Source organism: Plasmodium coatneyi, chromosome 1, assembly GCF_001680005.1.
Source record: "Plasmodium coatneyi strain Hackeri chromosome 1, complete sequence".
In the NCBI taxonomy this organism is placed as follows: Eukaryota; Apicomplexa; class Aconoidasida; order Haemosporida; family Plasmodiidae; genus Plasmodium; species Plasmodium coatneyi.
The window spans coordinates 203,547-223,386 of NC_033556.1; the positions used below are offsets into that span (position 1 = coordinate 203,547).

At 41.7% G+C, this 19,840-nt stretch overlaps 2 protein-coding genes across 2 annotated transcripts; both read right to left on the reverse strand.

Moving 5' to 3' along the window:
* Positions 1-1,333: 1,333 nt before the first annotated feature.
* On the reverse strand, positions 1,334-5,029 carry PCOAH_00000380 (Calcium-dependent protein kinase 3; the record flags this gene model as incomplete). The annotated part of the gene is made up of 1 exon (XM_020056859.1): positions 1,334-5,029. One exon carries the CDS (start codon positions 5,027-5,029, stop codon positions 1,334-1,336), a length of 3,696 nt encoding a protein of 1,231 aa, XP_019912496.1.
* A 1,988-nt stretch (positions 5,030-7,017) lies between these two features.
* PCOAH_00000390 (Uncharacterized protein) lies at positions 7,018-19,610 on the reverse strand (the record flags this gene model as incomplete). Its single annotated transcript, XM_020056860.1, has 8 exons — positions 7,018-7,097; positions 7,423-7,559; positions 7,683-7,817; positions 7,961-8,121; positions 8,242-8,363; positions 8,524-8,620; positions 8,802-19,247; positions 19,530-19,610. The coding sequence occupies 8 exons, from the start codon at positions 19,608-19,610 to the stop codon at positions 7,018-7,020; spliced, it is 11,259 nt and encodes a 3,752-aa protein (XP_019912468.1).
* Positions 19,611-19,840: the final 230 nt, after the last annotated feature.

Sequence of the window (19,840 nt, forward strand, 5' to 3'; positions counted from 1 at the left end):
TTTCTTCCATTCCATTTCTTTTCAGTACACTTCTTTATTCCATAGAAAGAAGAAAAATAGCTCCCCTAAAAGAGGAAGGAGATATAGAGATGAAAACTTAAATATGGAACCTGATGATTTCACCGAATATTCCACAACAGATTACAGAGAATCTTCTGCAGCAGATGTAACAGACGATTCAACAGAATATTCTGAGGAGGATGAGTCAAGAGAAAGTTCCGTCTCATATACTACACAGTTTACAGGAGCAGGAAGAAATAGGGAGGGGAGGAATATAAATTACCAGAGAATGTAGTGTAACATTGAATATAATGCCTCCCATTCCCCCCCTCTCCCCTACCATATAATTGTTGTCCCTACATTCCATACAGATAGGGAGGGAGACCCTCCCATATTAATGAAGGTGAGCCCGAAATATTCATTTTACCCTGGTAAGGGAAGGGGGTATATTTCCCGTGGTCTCCATTCCCTTTTTTTTTTTTTGCTATTTTGTGTGGTCCCCCATATCTTTTTTTTTTCCGTTCCTACATGTACGAAATAGTGAACGCTCTCCCCTGCCCCTCTCCCCTCAAGGAAAATTGTACATATGTCCAAATAAGAACAAAATCCTCCTGCACTGTGTACTTGGTGTCTTTAATAAATTTTAAGGATACATCAAGTCGTGCACGTTCTGCCGAATTCTTAGATTCTTTTCCTTTGGTATTTATACCGTTTGAAAAAGTAGGTTTGCAGAACTCTTACGTTTTCCCCCCCTTCTGCCACGAATAGTGAGCATCCCCAACAGGATGCCCCATGTTATGCGGGGTACATTATTCAGGGATGTACCCAAATTACTACGTAATGTTTGTCCCCTATAATTTTCCTTAACGCTTAAAGAGGAAACGTTCTGCCAAACTAAAAAAGGCAAACTTCAAAAATGAATATATTTTTTACAAAATTTTACTGAAATCAAGTTTTTAGAGAAAAAGTATTACAAAAACATAGGGTACTACAAAAAAAAAAGTGGTACATTGTGGCGGGAAAGTGTAAAATGCGGTAGGTAAATCTTCACAAAAAAAATCGGAACTTCCCAGGCCACCGACTTGTGGCATAAACACAAAGGGATGCGGAAGGGGAAAAAAGAAAAAAAATGAACTCCCGATTGGGTGTAAGCCACAAATGAGCGTGCACCAGGTAATGATAGGCAATCCATTCGAATTTAAAAAATTAAAAATAAGTGGGAAATATTTAAAAAAAAGGAGCAACCGTTCTGCGAAGATGTGCGGAGGGAAGGCACATTCCTCCTGAGGAATACACTCACTCCCTGCATGTTACATTTGCTTCCGCGGAATGGTCAGGCGAAAATTTTGTTTTCCAAAATTTCGGAAACGCTACTATACTGATCGTCCAGGTCGAGCGATAAAGACCGCTTCAAAATTTCAATCAGGTAAATATTTTTGGCATTGATTTTGATCTGATTAAAATCTATTTTGATGTTCCGCAGTTTTTCAATTTCCTTCAAATTATTGTCCAGAAGGCAACTATTTTTGCAAAAATAAATATTATTATTCATTAGGTGTACGTCCATTAATTTTACGAAATAAGTGCAGGTTACGTTATGGAACAGGAAGGAAAAAGGAATGACTATGTCTTTATTTTTTTTCATCACTTCATTTTGCCATTTGTTGATACTTTTCCCTTCAAACATATAGGGGAAATTTTTAAAAAGAATTAAAAAAATAGTAACTCCAATGCTATATATGTCTGTCCTTATGCTATATATTCCCTTCAAGCAGTCCGGAGACATGTACTCCTTCGTCCCAACAATCAGATCGTTGCAAATTACTTTGTCCCCTTCGTTAATGAACGTCTTCTGCGTGTTGCCTGTGCATGCAGATAGGAGTCCATTCTCTATCTGACTTATATAATTGTAATTAATGGACGTTGTTTTCTTGCTGTTCCTGTGAATCATTATATAACTATCCGAGTAGGGAGGGTACATGATACAATTTTTCCGGTCTTCACTATTTCTCACAAATTTGTTCGTGTACGTGTTATTCGAGTAGAAGTTGTTCGTCAGGAACTGGCTTCCCCTCAGCACATTTCTCCCCCTCTTTGTAGCGTCCTCGGTCGTAATACATTCGCAGTTGTATGAGTGCTCCGGAAGGGCTTTGTACACTTGCATGGAATTGGTGTGTACGCTGTTTTGGGCGAAGCTGGGATTGGTTAAGCTGCCATTGGTGCAGTAAGCTTGGGCGCAGTTCCCACTGGTGAAATCCACTTTGGTGATATCCACCTTGGCGGCCTCGCCCCCCCTCCCGCAGCTACCAAAGTCATCCTCGTCGAACCCCCCCTTCGTGTCACTGCCATACAAGCAGCTTCCCTTCCACACAGGTACATCAAGCTCCCCATACATGTAAACACACATATCAAAATCAATTATGACAAGCTTCTCGAAATCCTTATCCTTGAACATGAGGTTGTCCAGCTTAATATCTCTGTGAATGATCGAATTTGCATGCAGAGCGTTAATTCCGTTCAGTAGTTGGCAAATAATATCCTTCGCCTTCTCGAAAGGAATTTCCTCCTTCGACACATATTCGACGAGGTCTGTCCCTTCACATAATTCCATGACAATGAAAAAGTGAGAAGGGCCCTCCAGGACATCATAAATCTTCACTACATTATCGTTACTAATCTTCTGCACAATTCTGTAAATACTTATATATGTACTGTAGCTCATAATGGAGAGCTGCTTTTCTTTGTTCACACTTTTGATGGCCACGTATCTTCTGTTGTTTGGGTCGAAGCACTTATATACAAAATTGGAACTGTTATCCTTTATCAGTTTTACCAATTTGAAGTTGTTCCAAATGTCTTCGCAGCTTCGTAGGCATTCCACAAATTTGTTTTCGCTGTGCAGGACACAGTTTAGATCGTTTTGATTTATGCTATTTCTCTCGCTATTTCGATACACCCATTTTTTATCCGAATGGTCAATCTTTTTGTCGTCTTCCTTGGGAATATTGTACCTTCCTCTGTGTGTTTCACTCCTTTTGACCATCCAGCATGGGTCCCTCCCCCCATGGTCATACATTCGGTGATTGTCTTTTTCTCTTCTTCCTTTTTCCCCCCCTAGTTTATGAGAGTTCACTCCAAAGGTTTTCTCAGCCCTGACCCATTCCTCGTGACTATCATATTCAGGGAGGGTCGTCTCCCCTTCCACTTCGCTAGCCTCTTCCGTTTGATCACTCTTAACGTTCTCCTGAAAATACGATTGCCACATTTTTGTTGCTCTTCCTCGATGATTTCTATTTTTTCCTAGATTGCACATTTTGTAATGATTTCTCCTGTTGTGTGTTTTTCTGACACTTATTTTTTCCTTTCCCCCAATAGGACCACACTTCCTGGTATGCATTTTTTTAACGGGGGTTTTACCTTCACATGTGGGAAACACAATGGACCACTTACCGGTTTGCTTTGCTCTTCGCATTGTTCTGCTTTTTAGCGAATAGTCCAGCTCAACTGTGCTATATATTTTGTCCCATTTGGTTAATTCTGTTCCACCGTGCGTGTTTATGCAGCTCCTTCTAGTTTTCCCTCCTTTTTGCTTCCTACCTGCGCTCATATCATTCGAAACTGTCGAATTTAGAGTTGTGTTTTCCTCCTGTATACCTTTTATCGTACCCATAGAAGAAGGGTCTCCCCCGGATTCTTCACAAAAATGAGTCCCCACATTATTTTCCTTAAAAAAGGACATACTTGTTTTATCAGCGTGGCGCCCTTCGTGAACCCCTTTAAAGGAATGCTTCCCCTTTTTCCTGTTCCTGACACTGTCTTTCGTGTGGTCATTATTTAGGTTGACCCTTCTGTGCAATGCTGCATCAGTGGTCGTAACAGTCCCCCGATGAGTCTTTTTTTCTGCCCTACCAATTCGCACTACAGACTTTCCCATCCTGCTCATAGTGCAAAAAAGGGAGCTATCCACAAGATTAACGAACATTTGACATAATTCAATTATACCCCTTAAGTATTTATTTTTGGCAACTCTTTTTTCCATAATTGTGGTAACGTTTGTCTGATGGAAAGGTTTCACGTTCCTCTGATCAACAAATCTTTTGTGTCTAATTTTTTTCATTTCTAGCATTTGGACAACCCGCACACTTTGCTTAACCAGTTTATTGAACAGTCTTAGTGATCTTCTTTTACGAGTTTCCAAAATGGGATCATTATAGATGCATTTGCTTCTGTTTATTCTGCTCATTTGGCGCTTATACAGATGGTGCAGTTCTCCGCACATGGGTGTGACGTGCAATGGTCCACCTTCCCACTTACTAACTTGCTGCATCAAGTTGATTGCCCTCTGATTCTTCCTCCGCGACAGGAAAAAACGCACAAAACAGATAACCCTCATGATATCTTTTTTTATCTGCCCAATTCGGTACTGAGCCACAAATGTGAGGTAATGCCTATCCAGCGAATAGTTCGCATTTATATCTTTCCGTCTGATCAGGGTCTTGAGGCAAGGGGGAGATTTCTTATTCTTCTCACACACATGCAGAAGCATACACGAGTAGTTAGCTTCTTTCTCCTTTTTTTGATTGTGCTGATCGATGTGATGTTTCACTCCGTGCGGGTTGCTTTCGATGCAGCTTCCCGCATCAGCTGATTCCTCTGAACCATTGTTGTCACATCTTTCATTTAGATAACCATTGTGATCGCAACTGAAGCTGCAAATGGGAAGGCAGCTAAAGTGGCAAGACCCATCCACATTAAGCTCCACCGCTCTGCTATCATCACTAGACTTAATATTTTCCTTCGATGCTACTTCTCGCAATGCAGGTAAAACCTGCTCCTCTGGATCAGTTTCGAGAAAACTACTTCTACTTCTATTTGTGCTATTCGAATGAGTTCCCTGCAGATCATCTGGTTCACCCTGTCTCCCCCTGCGTACAAGAGCATTGCGACTTCCCGTGTACTTCTTTCTTTTTCTTTTCCTCTTAACTATTTTGAGAAAATAATTACACATAAAGCATTTATGTATCTTCATGTTATGGTGTAATATTTTTTTTTCTTTTTATCAAGTTCCGAACAATTCATGTGAAAAGTGCTAAGAACTTTGTTCTTCATAATCCTAAGGTTGCGGTGAGTCTGTTTTGGGGGAGGGGGGTGAAGCTATCCTACACTGGTCAATGCACACAAAAAAAAGGGAAAAAGACGGAGGTAAACGCGGAAGTGAGGAAAAGTACGTAACCCTAAATGTAAGTGCAAATGGGAGCTTAAACGAAATGTTTAAATATATACACCTAGAAAACTACGTCAAAAAAAAAATGTTAATAATCATACGGAATGAGCTACTATTTTTTTTTGTGACTTCTCTTCTGCAGGGTTGTAGCTACCTGATGGGCTTCATCCGACTGATGCGATACTCTTGCTGTGTGTACGTGGTGCGCTCGTTTCGCCTTTCTCTAAACCTTTTTTTCTTTCTTGGTCTCTATGTTTGTTGGTTTGTGTGCTCCGTGCTGATCAAATGAGTACGTATGAATGTGCATGCGCGCGTTAGTGTGGAAAGTAACAAAAATGTAAAGCTAGCAAAGATTGTAATAATGCAAAACGGCAGAATGACCAAGCAGCCACACTGCACGTTCGAACGGAAACGTCTTCTTCTCAGGATGTTAGTGCAAGTAATCCTCCGTTCGAGGAATGCAGCAAAATAGCGAGGCGTCCCGTGCGCGTCACTCGGTGCACGCCCTACGGGCTATGTATCCTCCGTTGCAGTATAGCGGCTTACCCTTTTTTTTTTTTTTTGGGGGGTTATTTATTTTTAAGATAAGGACAATGTTAAAAATGAGAAAATATCATACTCCCGGAGTTGTGATTTTTTTATTACGTTTCATTTTTATCTTTTTGTAGTTTACGTTTTTTGTTCTTAATTCTTAATTTGTGTTTTTACTTTATTTTATTTTACTTAATTTAATTTTTTTTTTTTTTCGCGATATTGTACTCTTGTTCGCGCTTTTTACAACTTTGGAAAAATTCCCGAATTGTTCTAATTTTATTTGTATGTAAAATTAGATTTTTTCCTATTTTCCTCAAATTTACAAATGTGTAAATTTCTTATTTTCCCGCGAAAAAATTATCTTGTCTAAGGTATTTTCATCCATAAGAGGAAAAAAAATTAAAACCTCAAAAATATACAAAAAAAAAAAATATTTAATAAAATATTAAAAAATATATTAAAAAAAATACATCAAAATAAACAGCTTTAAATGCGTTAAAGTGAATTATTAAAAAATGCACGTAAAAGTTAGCGAGTTGTGTGCCCGTAATTTGTTTTGCGCTTAGCGGTTATTTGCTCCCTCATTGGCCCATCGTTCATCTGTTCACTTTTTTTATTTTATTTTTTACAACTTTGGTTGTTTTACCTTATTCGGTTAACTGGTGAACATATAGCTGTGACACTCTTCACCTCGGGTGGCAATTAGAATTGTGCACCTAGACCAAGGGGGAAATTGCATGAGAACAAAAGAAGGGGATACTCGGCACTTAACACGTTTTGCGTGTTGTACACACTCTGCTGGCTCTGCACCCTTCCCCTAGTTTACCCTATTCGCCCACCTTACAACACAGTTTGCACTTAACCCTTCGCCCATCCCAAATGCCCTTCCGCGTAATCATCCTGCTAACAGTATTTTAAACAAATTTGTGCGTTAAGAATTATGCTGGGGGGCGGGTACACAAATACATAGTTTATTTTTTTCGTTCTTTTTTAATGAATGGAATGGTTGTGGACGGCATAGTGGGCCATGTACACACACATATGCGCGCAATGTGTGCAGTAGTGAAAAAAAAAAAAAAAAAAAAAAAAAAAAAAAAAAATTCACACAGGGCATACAACACGTATAGTACACGCACACACCAAAAAAAAAAATCTGCGTACTCGTATGGCCCCACAAAAATTGCAAATTTCCGAGAAGCTTACTATTTTCCCATATGGGAAGCAAAACAAGCGGTCATGAATAAGGCTAAGGCAAAATGTCATTCAGGGTTGCTACTTTGAACCACAAGATCTTGCAAAATGCGCACCTTGTGAAGAATACTACATTGGGAACTCAGTTCTGCTTGTATGCAACTATGATAAGGAAAAAATCTTCTGGCCTATTGCGGAAATGTGCGGGCACAAGGGTGAAAAAAAAAAATTAAATACAAAATAATTTAGCAATGTGGGGGAAAGGGGTGGTATTCGTAGCAGTAGTCGTATGGATGCTCACATGCGCGTGTGCGCCGCGATACTGGGCTTTAAGCATACGCCTAATTATCAACAGGCAAACACACCATTTGAGCAAAGCTCAAATGTACATGTATAATGCACACACATACGCATACGAACATGCACAGTGGTGACAATAAGGCACCCCCCAAATGATCTAAACATATTTTTACCTTCATTAATGGCGTACAATAATCTGTTCCTGAGCTTTTCTTTATTTTTATAATCGGGAATTTTTAAGTAGTTGGTGCAGGTCATCACACTGGGCAAATCGTTATTGTCTTCCTTTTTCACAACTTTCATGAGAGGCCTACGAAAGAGGGGGAGGGGATACGGATCAGAAAATTGGCAATGCGTTCAATCGCGCAAAATGTGCTCCTCGCATGTCACCGATTAAACATAAGAACCGAAGCGCGCCTCGTGCGTTACTCACTTCAAAGCTGCAAATCCTTTATTCGGCAAGGCGGACGTTCCGGTGCAAAACTTAACAAACAGCTTCCTCTCTTCCTTGTTGAACTCCGACAATATTTCGATCAGGGTGATAAATGTAACAGAGTCGTTGGTGTACCTGGAGTGGTGGGAAGAAAGGAAGAACAAAGCAATATCGTGTGTGCACACAGATGAGTGGATAACACATGCAAATGCACACACGGGGGATAATCACCCACGTTCGTTTTTCTTCCATTTTTTTTTTTTTTTTTGCTCTCTTACCCATGGTCTGGCTTAATATACGTTGACAGGTGCAGCTTCGTCCAGTGTTCGTCATTCTCGATATTGCTGCCGAAAAGGTATTCGCAAATTTCCTCTTCGTCAAATATGTTCGTGCACAAAAGGGGGGCGATCGTGCTGAAGCCGAAGCGGAAGGCCCATATCTGCGAGGGGGGAAAAGAGGTACACGCACGTGAAGCGGTTCGCGGTAAAACGATACACACACGAACATGTGCATACGCTTATGCATACACATGCTCTCTCAGCGCCACGATCAACTGTACCTGAAACTTTATCCCCTCATACAGGGAATACTCGATGGTTTTATTTATGAACAGGTCCAGGTTTTCGTTGTTCACTGCAATGTTGGCTCCGTTCGGGATTAGCTCAACGGGTGGGTCGCTCCCTGTCAAATTGGAAAGGGAAATCGCGTGAATGCCATATCATCGTGGAGGACATGCCCCAACAAAGGGAGCACACCACGCAAACAGCGCAGCAGTACTGCGTACGGGGGGAGGCACAGTTCACCATGTTGCCCTCTCGCCCAAATGGGAATGCCCAATTACCTAATAGGGTAAAATCGAGCATCAAATCTTCAACATTTTTGTTTTCCTTTCGATACTCCAGCAGTTTATTTATGCTGCTCATGTTGACTCGGTCGATCTGCGCAGGGAGAAGCGGAAAAGTGGGGGGGCCAAAAACGTGTAAACTGAGTAACATAACTTGAAGAAACTTTCATTAAGTTCCTCTCAAACGTAAATATGCAAACGGGTGATCACACATATCGATGTGAATAGCTCCTTGCACGTGGAAGCCATTCTCCTGGTGCGCCTCATAGCATTACCGCTTGATAGTGCTGAAACTTAGAGATGTTGACATATCCGGAGTTGTTCATAACCAGGTACCAAAACAGGGGGTGCAGATTAACATTTACGTTCCTATTGTCTGTTAAAATTTTTGCACACAACTGACCCAACAATTTGAAGTACTTAAAGAGTCTATTTTCAAGAGTGTCTTGTTCAATATTGGTCACCTTCTTTCTGCTCTTTTCTTGCAATTTCTTTTGAAAGTTTTCATTCAACTTTTTGCTCATATTGCTGACGATCGGTTTGCTTGGCTCATCATTATTACCCTTGTTCTGAGCAGAATCCTCCTTTACCTTTTCATTTGCTTCATTTGATGTCTTTAAATTAATCCCCTGTGAGGACGATTTGTTTTCCATTTCGCTTATTAGTGAACTGATAATATTTTGCGCTACTGATCGGGATATGTTGGCTTCATCGTTTAGGTTCATTTTTCTTCGTGCCTCTTGCTGTCTCCTTACCTCCATATCATTATCTTCCTTCATAAAATGCTCCTCAAAATCTTTAGTAAATAGCTTATATCGTTTGACGTGCACATTTTTGTTCTCCATTTCGCTGGTCTCCTTTTTCTCGTTGTCAGTAACTTCTTCTTGTTCAACATCGTCAGAGAGGAGATATTTCTTTTTGCTGTTTTCACTTTTTACAATTTTGGTATCCTCCTGCTTATTCGTTTTATCGAGTTTTGTTTTTTTCGCCCCGTCTTCCTTACCTTCTACACCCTTGTCCAACAACTTGCAGCAGTGCCTCTCAGCTTTCTCCTCCTTTACCGACACGTTGCTTACGTTCCTGGAGCTGCTCGCTACATCTGACACGCTCATCGATTTGTTTGACGCCGCACCGACTGGAGAATCTTTTATTTCGCTAAATTTAGACGCATGGGGTTTCTTGCTTCCCGGCCTCTTATCCGTTTTCTTTTTCTTCAAATTGCTCTTTCGCGTATTTTCCGTTTCGTCTGCCGAATCGGACTTTTTTTCTTCCTCCGATTGGGCGGCAGCACGTTGTGCTTGTGTACCTGTCTTGGCTGTGCTACTCGGCGTATCCGCAAGGGGGGCAATTGTTTCAATGCCCTGGTTTACTTCCTCCGCAACGTCTCCCCGCTCTTGCTTCATTTGCACGCTTTCTGAACCTTCCACCAGTGGTGATCCACCCTTCGTATCTACCACCTTCCTCTCACTCATCAGGCTCTTCTTCTTACTCTCCTCGTCCTGCTTCTCACTCGAGCCTACGTAACACCTAATCCTTTTCTTTTTATTTTTCTCAGAGTTAATATATTCCTCTTCCCCCAATTTAATTATGCTCTCCATTCTGACGTCAAATGTGGTGTTCTTTTTGTACGAACATGCGCTGCTCGTTGCGGGGGTGGTTTTCTTTACACTGGAGTTAGCCTTGTCGCTGCGGTGACTCTCACCATAGGTGTTGTTGTCCCCAAGGGTATCACCCTCCTCCTCCACCTCATCATCATAATCATCATTGTAGTCGTCCTCCTCTTCATCAACATCATATTTGTTCAGGTACTTCTTCTTCTGTTTGTTTCTCCCCTTGGTTACGTCACTGTCGGTGAATAATTGGTCGTCGCCCTTTTTGTTCCTCTCACTTGTAGCTTTTTCCTGTTCATTTTTTTTCTTGTTCCTCCTGCTGCTGCTGCTAGGACTGCCTGCGTTGGTTGCGTCCCCCCCGGTAGCTGCATTATTCTTTTTCTTACTCTCATTCTTTTTACCACCCTTTTTAACATTCTCAGAATACTTCTTCCCCTTTTTGTACTTCAACTTGTTCCCCAAGAATTCCATTTCGGACAGGTCTTCGTACTTCCCGAAGCTGTTACCTTCACTGGTAAACACATTCGAATTCATGGAGTAGAGAAAATGGTTAATTAGGCTGTTCACCGAGTGGTAACTGCTTCCGTTTGCCCCTTCGCTAATCACATTTATGCGTTTGTTAAGTGATGAGGACGATGAGTGACTTGGGTTAGCATTTTGCAAATGGTACCCCTTGTTACCGACGCTGCCAAGGTGGCTGGCATATGTGTAGTAATTGTTTCCTCCACTGTGTGCACCTCCATTTATGTTGCTTGCACTGCTCGATCCGCTATTCAGCCCCATCAGCTCCGAATTTTTTGGCTTCTTCAATAAATTAAAGTCGAAATTATTTAAGTCAATTTTGTAGGAAAGAGGAAACAAGTAAGTGTCCTCCAATTTGAACAGCTTCAATTTTTCCTTCTTTAACTCCTCTATCACTTCATTGTAGAATTCTAGGGAAGGCCCCAACCCTGTGCCCTCCTCATTGAAAAACTCTATATCCAAATATGATGGAGTAATAAAATTTGAATTGATAAAATGCATATGATTAAATATACGAAAGGAAGAGTCTACCATCTTGTTTCTGTGCAATTTAATCTTCGTCCTTGGTAAGGTTAAAGTTGTATTATCGGACAAAAAATTAAACAGCTTTTTTTTATCACAGTTATATGTATAATTTGCGCACACAGAAAGTAGATGCTCCTCCGTTAGGGACTTATTACCGAAACTTATTTTGTCGTTGAACTTTTCCACCACTTCTTTTATCTTCTGCTTGTAATTATATAAGCCTCTATAATTTCCAAAGTAAACTATCTCAAAAAATAATAGCCTTATGTCAATGTCCACCACAAAATTAAAGAGGTAAAAAATTTTATATACCCATGATGGGATCTTTTCACTGAAGAGGAAGAGAGGATTATTCAGGTAGTACATCACCTTGTTGTTAATACTGTTCAGGATGAAGCACTTTTTCTTTATATCTTTTATTCCCACTGCGGGACTTCTTTCTCCATTCGCTGCCTTTTCTAAGAACGTTTCCTCCATCAGGCTATTCATCTCCTTTATCGTTTCCTCGTTTAACATGCTGTTGCCAGTCAATTCGACATCCCCCACTTTAAACATGGAATTATCCCGGGCCTTGTTATTCACGTAAAAAGTCAGTAACGATGGAATGTCACACATATTAAAATGCCTGCACAGCAAGTAGAGAAACTTGAAAAACATAAAATTGTATATGTTCTGTAGGAAAATATCCTTATCTTCGTCTCGTGTTTTTCGACATTTTCCCTTCACCGATTGGCCTGAACGACTGCTCATTTTGCGGGCAAGTTGATCTTCCTTTCGAGATCCACAACCCCGTGCCGTCGAGCGGGAAGAAACATGGTTTTTTCTCACAATTTCGCTGTACATAGGCATATAGTTAAATAGGAGGTACTGGTCTTCCCCACTGGGGATAATGCCATTCTGGTGATTACTCTCTTTTACATGTCCCCCTATTATGGTGTCCTGGCTGGTAGTTTCACCCCTGCGGTGCTTCACATATAGGGACCTTTCCCTCTCCCTGATCCTATGAATTTTATCAACGAGGCTTTCCCTTCGCGATGAATTACTCTCCTTCATGTCATCCTCCCCTTGATGCACTAAAAAGTGAATGCTGTGTAGATGCGTGCTCAACATCACGTCCTTATTAATGTAATGATCGTCCAAGAAAACCAGCTCAGTCACCTTCCTCATTTCGGTTTTTAAAAAAGTGGAAAGGTACATCGAATCGCTCTCCACGCAATTTCTCTGCGATAGGAATAAATTCAACTCCTTCTCCTGATAGTTCTCCTTCAGGTAGTCTATCAAGAAGGAGGGTTTATCTTCCCCTTCTGAGAGGTCCTTCCCGTAGGACATCATCCGATCCACATCATACTCATCCTCGTAGTAGTGTCCATCTGTGAGGTCCACGTTATTTGCACTTACACCAGCAGTTGCATCGTTGCTCAACTTCCCCTTCATTTCCAAACCGTCCTCCTGCGCTTCGTGCGTCAATTGTTCCCTCTTCTTCGCATCCTCAGTAGGGTCCCCTTTCAACATGCGGAAGAAGCTTTTCTTGGAGGGTTCCCCCAACCCACCGTTTTCCGCAATATCCGCATTGTCTGCACCACCTCGCAAATCATCCGCGTTGTACAAATTCTTAACCAAGTCAAAGGAAATGTTAAAAACATTAAATTTATCGCTAACAATTCTACAGTTTAAGGGGGTTTCAATGCTGGACTTGATTTTCCTAAAGGTAATGGGATCTACATAACTGTGAAGGTCGTCCTGGTTTTCTCTCCTTTCGCATAACTTCCTTCTCGTTTCCTCACTCAGCTCAGCTGCACTGTTGTTCGTTTTCTTTTTCTTGGACACAATGTGTATATTGCCTTTACCGCTAAAATCATCGGGCAAGAAATTCAAGCAAGAAGGTTCATTCTGTTTTCTCTTTTTAATCACTTTGAAATTTATACTATGTGTGTTGTTTCCGCTGTGAGGGGGATAACCATCACCCGTGTAGAAGCAACCACCAAGGGAATAATTCTCCGAAGCGGAGCTTCCATTTCCATGCCCATTCCATAGGTACCTTATTTGACTTTTCATTTGCCCACAATTTATAGGAAGTAACTCTACAATATCGTTGTACACGTAAAAATTATCCGTGTTGTAAAAAATATTTTCCTCATTCAAACAAGCTGAATTTCTCTTCATATAATACAGATCGTTCAGCTTTATCAGATACTCGGAAAGGCAGGAATCGTTGTGTATATCGATACCGTTCACTGACAGGACAACCAAGTCTTCCTCCTTCGAGTAGTACTTTGCATTGGCATTTTTGTTGCTCCTGTTTAGATTTTTCTTTACGTAGTTTTCTATCTTATTAAGCGAATCAAATATGCTGAAGGTTGCATGTAGGTTCTTTGGCTTATCTTGGTAGTTCCTTCCGAAGAAGAGCAGTCTGTGGGTAAGGTCCTTGGTGTAGGCATTTCTGTTGGGGACTACGCCTCTGGGGCTTCTTTGCAATTTTGAGCTTCCTCCTCCGATGCTCGCGCTGAGTTGCTTCGTCTCATCATTTATGACTTCAACATCTATGTTTTCCTTCCTGGAATTTGCGCCCTCATCCTTGGTAACTCTACATTCAGATAAATGTTGCCCTCCATGCGAAGTTACCTCGTTCAATGCCGTGGATTCATTTGCTTCACTTTCTGCGCTCGCTTCGGGAGAGCCCAGATTCATCTTTTCCAAGCTGAGCGAGATGGGCAAGCCTTCACCGAGGGAACTAAAAATCGATACGTTATCCACGTAGAGACCGTTTCTCCTCAAATGCACAGGGAAGTGACAGTTGTAGTTATTATATATGCTCCTATTTTTCTTTTTATCAAATGCTGTGCTGTCATTATTATCGTAAAATAAATTTTCGTAAAATGAATCCTTCGGGATATAGTCAAAATGTTTGTAATTGCTTCCTGTGAAATAATCGAATAGACTATTGTGTCCCTTCCTGCTTTCATTCAATTTGTTGCTTTTTTTTTTCTTTTCCTTATTTGCCTTGTCGCTAAAAATAGAGGAGGCTTTGTCCACCATTCCTTCTCCTGTTGCGTTGCTGTCAACATGGTCGGCATTTCCCACTCTTTGTTCCTTCGCTTCGTGAGGATCCTTTTCCCTTATTATTTCCACTCCTTTGGAGATCTCCTTTAAGACGTCGATGATTGGTATGGCGGGGTTGCCCCGGTTTGCTTCTCTGGAGGGGCGTTCCCTACCTGCGTTGTGTGTGTCGTCCGCCTCATCTGCTTGGCCCATCTGAAACTCCCTCTCGATGTTCTTTATTATGCGCACCTTTTCGCAACTCACGTCAAAATCGACCTCCTCCTGATCCCCCTCGTCGTCCTCCCGCTGGACCTTCTCCACCTTACCGCTCCCTTCATTTGTCAGTACCCCCTCCGCAGCAGCATCGCCTACTGCGCCTTCCTTGCAATGTGACGAATCCGCATTTTTTTTCTTCTTCTGATCAGCAAATTCGGTAAAGCTACCTTTACCACTAGCCCCAACGTTCTCCTCGTCTTTCCCCTTCTTCCTTCTCTGCTTGAGAGATTTAATAAAAGCATCAGTGTTGTTCTTCCTGTACTTGGGGATAAACAGCGAATTCAGGTTTTCGCTTTTTAGCGAAGGGAAATCATCATAGTGTTTGATCCAGGAATCCACGCTACTACTTCCCCGGTGATAAGAAAAGTCTGGTTTTTCTAAAGGTACGATTCCGGCCTGACCGTTTTTCGCAGCACCATAGTTCCTGCTCCCATTAGAAGCGTTCCAACTCTCTTTGAAAAAGTAGATCGGTAAATTGTCATGCACGTTTAGGCACTCCCTTGTCAACCGAATGAGTAGAGAACACTTTGTAAAGGATAGATTATTCATAATTAGATAATAGTGGTAGGAGTCGAAAATATCCGTCACTACTGCCTTGATTTTATCCAGTTGCACTTCGTCAATATCGTCTATCACTTGGTCTCCCCCCAGTTGGTAAAATATCCCATACAAGGTTTTCACGCTGTTCAAAAATAACCCCTGTACCACTTCACCCCTTTTGTTATGGTTGCCAAAGAGTAAGGCGTATAAAAAGATGTACAGCCTAACATTTCTATCGATGCTTTTTAGCAAATTCAGAACGTTTCTCCGGTTGATGTGGGCGCATGAGAGGGAACTGTCCCCAAAGCGCAAGTCGTCATTCCCTTTCTTCCCCATTTTACTTTGCCCATCCTGATAAAACAATTTTTGGAACAAAAAAAAATACAGGCGCTTTGCCACATTGTACTGGTAGAAATAGATGGAAGCGTCTTCCCCCATGGAGGACAGATGACCAAACAGATTAACCAAATAGCAGTAACTCAAAACGATGCCATTGTAGCATGTGCGCTCGTCAACAATCAGGTGACTTAAACGTATCGGTTGGCCGCCATTCTCCATCTTGTTTTTCTCCTTTGCTAATTTCACATTCTGGTAGTTCAAAAAGATCACCTCAAATTCGAGGGAAATATTCTTCATTTCTCTTTCCCAATTGAAGAATAGGAAGTTGCCCTTCTCACAGCGGCCCTTTCCAATACCATCACAAGTGCCTGTTTTTCCCTTGTACAGCTCGTAAAAGTAGCAGAACATAATATTGTAGATTTCTTTGTTGCCACACATGTAGTCATTCCCACTGGTAGGGCACATTTCGCCCACTTTTTTTTCCAAAATTTTGCTAATGATGTTGTTCAGCACATGTAAGTTGGATCCTTGGTCGTAGGATAACGGGGACAGCACATGGGTAGTGCCCTGACTAAGCGCATAGCCGTTGCTATCAACACAAGCTGCATTTTCGCCCTTCACAGACGCGAACACCGAATTGGTCCCAATGAGTGCTGAAAAGTGCTCCACAATTCTACATATGATAATGCCACTAATTATGGACGACTCGGACAGGTTATTCAAAACGAGGTTCCTGATAAAGGCACACGTTTCTTTGTGGTACAGGAACATATACTCAAGGCAGCTGACAAACTCCGCACTGTCACTCAGGGTCAACGATATTTTATACATCGAAATGAAGACAGAGAGTGTGATAACTACGCACAAATACTTGATGTCGTAATAGACGGTTTCCGAGTATATTCTGTATACACCCGGTATGATCACCTTTATTAGGGTTGCCAGGTGGTTAAAATGGTTTCTGTAAAAATCTAGCTTGTGCTTCCTCACGTCAACGGGAAAGGTGTTCGGCATGTATTCACCGCTGGGGGTTTCACGAGGGAAGAAACCATCGTCACTCGAATCTACCTCAACGTTGTTCATTCCGCCGGTGCCGCTGTTCTTGCCCTCTTCTGCATCTCCTCCTTGGGGTTTCCCTTGATTCATGAACGACTTACCACTTAGGTTCGTCCCCATATCGTAGTCGTAAATCACCAACCCGTTGAACGTGCACATGGGCAAAAAGGAGTACAATGTAAACAAAAGGTACAGGGTTAAAAAGTTATTACTCTGGTACTTCTCATTTTGAAAGATCTCGCTGAACTTTGCCAAAAATTCACTGTTGCAAAAATCCTCCAGTATACTATCACTGTAATTAACCAAAATAGATATGATGTAAAAAGTCTCCATAAAGGCGTATAAATTATCCTCAATTTTGCACTCTATCAGCAACTTAATAATATTATTTCGAATGTTAATGCTGTATATACTTTCGATCTCCGCGCAGAGCTTTAAGTGGGTACTTTCGTTGCTGTTCAGATGGATAATATGCTGAAGCAGCTTGTTTTCGTGGTACACATAGGTGCGATTCTTCGCTTCCTCCTTGCCTGGGGATGTGCCTTCTAATTTGGGGGAATCTTTCACCCCTTCTTCCGCGCCATGGGAGGTGGTTTCCCTCGCAGCCTTCTTCGAACTTCTACCCTTTGATCCGCTAACAGGGTCATAGTTTTTCAAAAAGGAACTCAAAAAACTGACGTTCTCGTTCGACTTGCTATTTTTGCAATTGGTGCTGTCGGATAATTGGTCATCCAAAATGTACACATCTTCGTCCTTTATCTGCTCCCTCTTGGCTCCTCTTCTACTTCTTTCCTGGCCCTTATTGTTACTATCCTTCTTTAACTTGCTCCTCTTTTGAACCTCTCCCTTTGGTTTTCCCCTTCTGTCTTCTTCATCTACCTGATCATTCTCTTCACCATCGCTACTCTCTCCAACTTCGACAATCTGGGGCACTTCCCCAGCTTCGTCAGCGTCCTCACCATCATCCGCTTTTCCCTTCATGCGATTTTTTGGCTTCTTCTTGCTCTTCTTATTAGTTGAGCTTTCCTTCTTTGACTTCCCTCCACCCCGGTGTTCACAGTTAGTGTCATCCCCGGTGTCGTTGCTTCTTTTCTTGTGAAAGTCACTCGTTTGTTCTTCATCCGATATTTCGATCACTTCCCCTTCAAGGGGTTCATCTCCCGTTTGTTTCCTCGCCCTTCCGCTTTTAACAAAGGGGGTACCAGTTAACTCCTTCAGTTTGCCTTTTCCCTTTGCAGACGAGGCACCCTCCTTTTCGTGTTTTTTTTTCTTCCTTTTATCAGTCTTCTGCATCAGCTTACTAAGGTAAGAGGCTTCCTTGGAGTCTCCTTTACGCCCCAAGGAGCCCCCCCCTTTTACACCTCCACTACTGTCCGTGACGGAACGTCTAACTTTCCTCCTCAGTTTGTTCTCTTCCTCCAACCGAACGGTGATCATTTTGTCAAGTAGTGACCTCCAAAGGGTGCATATAATATTTAATATATGAATATAATGGAAGTGAAAAAAATTTGTAAAAATGGAACAATAGGGCGTTATATATTTCGTTATGTGCTTATGTTTGCTGATATTGTTAATCATCTGGATGATACAGAAGAAAATTTTTTTCTGGATGTTCACATTGTAGAAGTCTATATGCATCAACATGTATTTTATACTTTTCTTTTTCAAAATAAGCATAGGATCTTTCTCTACTAATTTTTCGAAAATTTTTAAAATTACTTCCGCTACATCGATGTATTCAATATCGTTCAGTTTTCTGTTTAGGATGTTTATCCCGTCTTTGTTGTTAATTACATATCTTATGGTCTGAGGGTATATATCCAAAATTGCATATATACAGCACGTGGCCGTGTAAATAATGTTAATATATTTTACATCTATTGCGCATGCATCGTTCAGAAACATTTTTTCATTTTCTTCTGTGACACTTGATTCACTTGATAGACTGGATGGGTCACTCGAATTGCTGGAGTAGGAGAAGAAGTCAATGCTTTCATCTTCCGAGTTTATTATTATTTCTTTTTTCACTCCTCTGTTGCTTGCTTTCTTTTTCGTTTCTTCCCCCTTTGGCTTGGCACCTTTAGCCTTTTCCCGCTTGGTTTCTTTGTTAGTGCGCTGATTTAATCGGTGACTGTTGCGCTGACTGGCTCGTCTACTGGCCCGTTTATTGCCACGTTCACTAGCGCGCTTTTTTGTGCTTTCGTTGTTGCTTTTATTGCTTCCCTTGCGCTTGTCCCCTTTGGCTGCGTCTTTCCGTTTCTTCTTCTTTTTCCCCCTTGCATTGCCATCGCTAAGAGCAAATTCGTTGTCATCTCCGCTAGCTTCGCCAGCCTCCCCAACGTTGTCTACCTCCTGTACCTCATCGTCGTCCAGGATCTCTTCTTCCTCATCATAATCTTCATCATCCTCCTCATTCTCTTGACCCTCTTCCTGCTCTTCATCTTCTTCATCGTCGTCAACTTCTTCTTCATCTTCTTCCTCCTCCCCTTCTTCATCAAAATCGGACGCGTAAACCCCTATGCGCTCCTGTATTATCTTAAAGAAGCTGTTCAACCCGCTATCCACCGTGTCCTTAATTTTCTCTGCGTCGATACTTTTGGCACTGCCCACCCCTTTGGCCTTTTTCTTACCGCCACTTTTCCTACTCCCAACATTACCACTGTTGCTGTTCCTTCCATATGCATTGTTGTAATTCAAGTGGGGCTTATTAATCACGTGGATCAGTACGTTGATGTATTCCTCCATCTGGGAAACGGACAACCCGCCATCTGCAGACAGGTTCAGCTGTTCGTAAAGGTCGTTCAGGGCAGCTAGCTGTAAAGGTGAAAAAGAAAAAGGTGAAAAAGAAAAAGGTGAACAGTGAAGAAACGGTCGACAGATTCTGCAGACATCCCACTGCAGGGCGTACACACGCAAATGTCTTTTCCTTCACTCGAAAACGTCACTGTCGCATTTTTAAACTTTATATTTACACAGGCATAGCACGTACAGACATGTACAGATCTGCCTCTACGCCGCAGCAAAACATATCACAGTGACGAAAAATAAAGTCACGTTTGTTCTGAAGTAGGTTCGCACATGTTGCGCAAAATATACCTTTTCCGATTCTTCTCCATTTTTTATACTATTCAGGATATACGAATGATGCATATTTTCGTAAACTAAATATTTTTTCATTGTGACTCTTTACATCTGAAGGTTGCATGGCTGTGTGTCTTCTCCTTCCCTCTCTTCCTGCAGAAAAGGCGCTAAGTTGCGCTTCCTTAAAACGCAATGGACAGATGTGTGCTGCGTATGCGTACGCAGCGAGGGGCCAGCTATTCAAAGGAGAAGCTACCTGGCGCAAAGGTAAAACTTTGTACACACTGCTGTGCAAGGAAACACGAAATGGACAACTGCGTAATGCT